This window comes from Plectropomus leopardus, chromosome 24, assembly GCF_026936395.1.
Source record: "Plectropomus leopardus strain MGB_pleo_1.0 chromosome 24, ASM2693639v1, whole genome shotgun sequence".
Lineage (NCBI taxonomy): Eukaryota > Metazoa > Chordata > Actinopteri > Perciformes > Serranidae > Plectropomus > Plectropomus leopardus.
The window spans coordinates 14,140,477-14,145,000 of NC_142199.1; the positions used below are offsets into that span (position 1 = coordinate 14,140,477).

The 4,524-nt window shown below is 37.9% G+C and overlaps 1 protein-coding gene across 4 annotated transcripts in view; it reads right to left on the bottom strand.

The window, feature by feature from the left end:
- Positions 1–1,093: 1,093 nt before the first annotated feature.
- cfap221 (cilia and flagella associated protein 221) overlaps positions 1,094–4,524 on the bottom strand; it is a 32,352-nt gene continuing 28,921 nt past the window's right edge. For all 4 annotated transcript variants that reach the window (XM_042513268.2, XM_042513267.2, XM_088074815.1 and 1 more), the window contains 3 exons: positions 3,187–3,282; positions 2,986–3,093; positions 1,094–1,753 (listed from right to left, as the gene is read on the bottom strand). In XM_042513268.2, coding sequence (XP_042369202.2) covers positions 1,633–1,753; positions 2,986–3,093; positions 3,187–3,282 — 325 coding nt within the window. In that variant the 3' untranslated portion in view covers positions 1,094–1,632. The remainder of the gene's footprint in view (positions 1,754–2,985; positions 3,094–3,186; positions 3,283–4,524) is intronic.

A 4,524-nucleotide genomic window follows, 5' to 3' on the forward strand; every position in this document is an offset into this window, starting at 1 on the left:
CAAGTGGGTCATTGCCTTTTTTTTCCTTGTGTTTTTTTTTTTTTTTTCAAATAAATTGCACCAATTTGCTCAAGTTTTGAAGGGTTAAATACCTTGAGAAAGGCATCTGAACACAGCAAAAAAAAAATATTGTCAATCCAGGTTTCAGAGGGTTACAGATTTACGGTAGCGTGAACAGTACAAACCCTAACCCTGACCCCTAACTCTTCTTTTTTACTGTAAATGGCAGATGCTGAGTGAATGAATTAAACAAACTGACAGTCGCAAGCAGATGTACTCTATGTCTCTTCACACACATCAAACACACACTGTCTCTCTCTCACACACATCCCTGTTGTTATTATTACACTGTCTATTATTTATTCAATGCATATCATTGCTGTTGCTTTGATTAAATATGGAGCTACAGTATTGATTCTCTTTATGCATAATATTCTCAACCTGCTCTAATGTGCAAAATATGACCACACGAGCATTAATAATACAATTCATTTCTCAATGGAACCTCCCTTTTTTTAGATGCTGCAGTGAAAACAAGAGCCCTGTCGTTTAAAGCCCACCCTCTACCGTCATGTCACTGTGATGTGACAGTGAAGAGTTTGGCTAAAGGCTTCCTGTGTGGGTCCAACCCCACGTCTAAAAAATGTTACCTTTTTTTCATAAAGTATGTAAGTACTGTATTTTTCTAAAGCCCACTGCTGTTAAGTGAGTCCACACACACTCAGTGAAGGACAAATACATGAGGAAAGATTTTACTGTAAAACTCACAGAGTTGGAGCTCCCTCTAGAGGTGAGAGGGGACACATGTTGCGCTGGACTCCAGCCCGGTGAGTTCACGGGATGTCAGCTCTTTTGATGATTAAATTCTGACCTAAGCAGCTTTTTTTTTTTACTGTCAAATTAATATGAACTTCTAAAAAGAGAATTAGTGTACCTAATAAAAAGTGTAGGAATAATACCCAGTCATTTACTGGCGGATCAGTGAGGGGTTACACAAATTAGAAGTTAAATAAAACAAAAATCTTTTTTTAGAACTATTTTTTTTTTACCTAAACAATGGAAATCTTGCCAAAAATCACAACTAAAAGCAATAGAAAGCATGTGATTTTTAATTGCAAATTTATCTGAATTAAAAAGTGTCAATCATATCTAACAGTCACCAAAGATTAAATATGTTTGCAGTGGAATACAGTTTAATAATAATAATACATAGTGTAAAAAATCTTCTACAACACCATTAAACTACAGTACAGAGATGCAGAATTCTTAACTGAAAGCTGTTGTCAGTAATGTGATGTAGCTTATATATGGATGTGTGTGTGGGTGGAGGGATAACGAATTTCCAGGCTTTGTGAGAGCACAGGAGGAGAGCTTACTGGTAATTTTGAGTAGGTGGGAAGGCGGCTTAACCGTGGGCGAAAAAGTAACCAGGTTTTATTTTACAGAAGTGGCAAAGCAGGCGATGCAGAGTGTCGGACAGGTGAGTGGGATGGGTGTTGTTTGTAGTCCTGCGATTGTGTTTATTCGTGTGTGTGTGTGTATGTGTGTGTGTGTGTGTGTGTGTGTGCAGAGCCTATTTGGAGGTTTTTGTGTGTTTCTGCAAGTGTGTGGGGGATGTTTTCCCTGTTCCCACTACTCTACTGGTGAAGTTCTGTCAGTGACTCCGAGTTGCTTCAACCTGGTCGTCACTCTTTTTCCCATCTGGTTGAACTGGGAGCTGTAGGTCGCCTCCATCTGAAGCTCCCTCTGGTGCCTGTGACGGAGCATTTAGCGTTACACATGGGCCAACCGAGGAATTAAAAACTGGTTGAAGAACCAGAGTCCGATTTAGCATTCAGCATTCAGCATGAAGCATCCAAACCACTGTCAATTTCAGCTCCAAAAAGCAGTAGTGTTTATTATTGTTTTGACTAAAATGCAGCAATCAAATTTCAAAACACTTTTTTTTTTTCAACATTTAAATTTCAAGATAAAGAAAACCACATCATGTTGTTGTTTGTCCGCAAACAATATTTCTGGCTATTTCCCAATGCAAATCATGTTTTTTAGTCATCCAAAACAGCATTAAATCATGCTTGAATGTACACTTTTCATTTTGGTTAAATCTAAACGGTCAGTCTCCTCTGGCAGCCGTGAGTCGGGACTGTTTTGCTCCTTGTCAATGTGTTCAAGGTCGTGTTGACTCAGAAATGTAAGAGTCAGCTTTTGTACTGTGAGTTTACAATGTATAAACAGCCAACACTTAATATTATCTGGCAGAACGCTGCACAGCTTGGAAGGACAATACTGTTTTCCTTTGTGCTTAGCGTTATGCATTGTTTGGAAATGCAAAAGTTTTACTGAAATAAATGAAGAGCATTAACTTTTTGAAACCTGAGCTTATTGGTTTGATATATTTTTAAAAACAACATGGAAAGAAGTTACAAGATACAAGAAAATTACTTAAAATTCAGCCAATAAAAAACTAAGAAAAAGAAAAGAAAAACAATAGTGAATGATAATTATAACAATTATTATAATACTATTTTGTTTTCTGGACATTTTTCCCTTTTTTGCTATTGCTCAGGTTTCAAAGGTTTAAAAGCATGTAAAAGGCATCTGACTGCAGTACAAGCAAACTGATGTCTTTTCAGGCTTCAAGGGGTTAACTGAGATCATCTACTGTTCATCCTCAATCATGAGTCATTGCTAGAATTGTGCAAGGCTGAAACCTGAAACACAATCTTGATTCATGCTCAAAAGCAATGATAAAAAAGGGTCTGACTTTTTTCTGTCGTGAAAAAGTCGCATCATGCAGAGTGTTCCAGCTCCCAGGAAGCTTTTGTTGGAAGGAACTCCAAGTACGTGGTTCGCACATTTATTAACTTCATGTTAGCTTTGAGGAACTAAAAGTACAACACGTTCCAATATATCTACATCTGGTGCTTGAACATTTGTCTTATGTATTGCATGGGAAGTAAATAGGTAATCATTGTGTCGACTTACCTGACTGTCATTCCTCTGGTGAGGTTGCTTTTTGAGACCAGAGCTTTCCCCGACAAGAACTCGGCTCTGATAATCTCCGGTGTTAGCTGGACACCTGAGCTTTCACACCTGAACACAAACAAACGCAAATAGTCTGAGCAAGAAAAGCAGAATAAGCTTCAGACAAGATGATCAATAGCTGTCAATGTTGCATGTGCTTACGGTTTGTCCATTAGTGGTGGCAGATCATCAGGAGGGCCGCTGAGAGCAGGAGGAGGTGCTGTGAGGGGAAGTGTATCTGTGCTGTAGTCCACAGACCTACAGAGGACACACACAGTGCTTTTTCCCCTGAAGAGCCAGAGCGCACATTACCGAATCCAGATAATGGTCACATATCTACTCCATCTCGCTTGGATGAAAGGAGAGCTCAGGGTTGTTTGAAATCGCAGTTTGAACAGGAATGATAAAAGATCTCTCCAGTGAAAGTTGATACCACTTAAGGGCGAGATAGAATTAAAACACGGACAAGCCACAGGTTTGCTTTTAGAGCAATACCTTCACAACGGCGAGGACACGGGTTCACGGTTTGCATTTTGAAGTACAATGGGTCATTTTGAGATATTATTAAACATGTCTACCATATTTTCTATCACATCTTTCACTCCTAAAACTAAACAGGTCATGTAATTGCAAGCTAATGTTAGTTCTGTCAGTTTTATAGCTCAGTTCAGAACACAGCTTACACCTGGTATTTCCTGGTTATAAATATTAAACCTGCAATAATTAATTTTCTTTGCAATTTTGGTGCAGCAGAAACTTTGACAAAACATAATCACCTTTGAAGTTGACATGGCAAACTTGTTGTTCATTGGCTTGATTTTTGTTTTTTTACACCCAGCAGTTACAGAGCAACTTTATCATTAATTTTGTTTCAGGCCACCTGGTAAAAGTAAGTTTCCATCTGCCTTTTTTTATGCACATTTTAAATTTGTGCATAAAAAGCTCAGTGGAAATGCCCAGAACCTCTCTAAAGTGTCTAAATGTGGTCAAATGTTTTTTATGATGAGGAGTGGTGGAAAAGGCGGTGTATGAATGAAAGGTAAATGCCACTGAGTGCACAGGAATCAAATTCAGCGATTAACCCTTTGAAACCTGGATCGACATCAGTTCTCTTGTGCTGTGTTGCGATGCCTTTCAGAAGCAATTAAAAATTCAGAAACCTGAGCAAATATGTTGGTTTTCTGTCAAAAACATGGTAAAAAATTGAAACGTAATCAGCAGCTTGGCATGATGTGTCTTACGAATTGCAAGAATTTAGTAAAGGGTGACAATAAATGACCACAAAAATTGTTAAATTAAAAAGACAGGAGAGAATCATTAGAAAATTATTATTAAAAATGTGTAAAAACATGAAGGTCTTCAGGCCATTGCGTTTTTCCCCTTTTTATTGCTAATTTTAAGGTAATTTCCAAACATTTTGGTAATTCTTGTGTCATTTCTTATCAAATTGCTAGTTGCCTTCTTTTCATGTTTTTGAAAGAAATCAACTTAGTTTGCTCA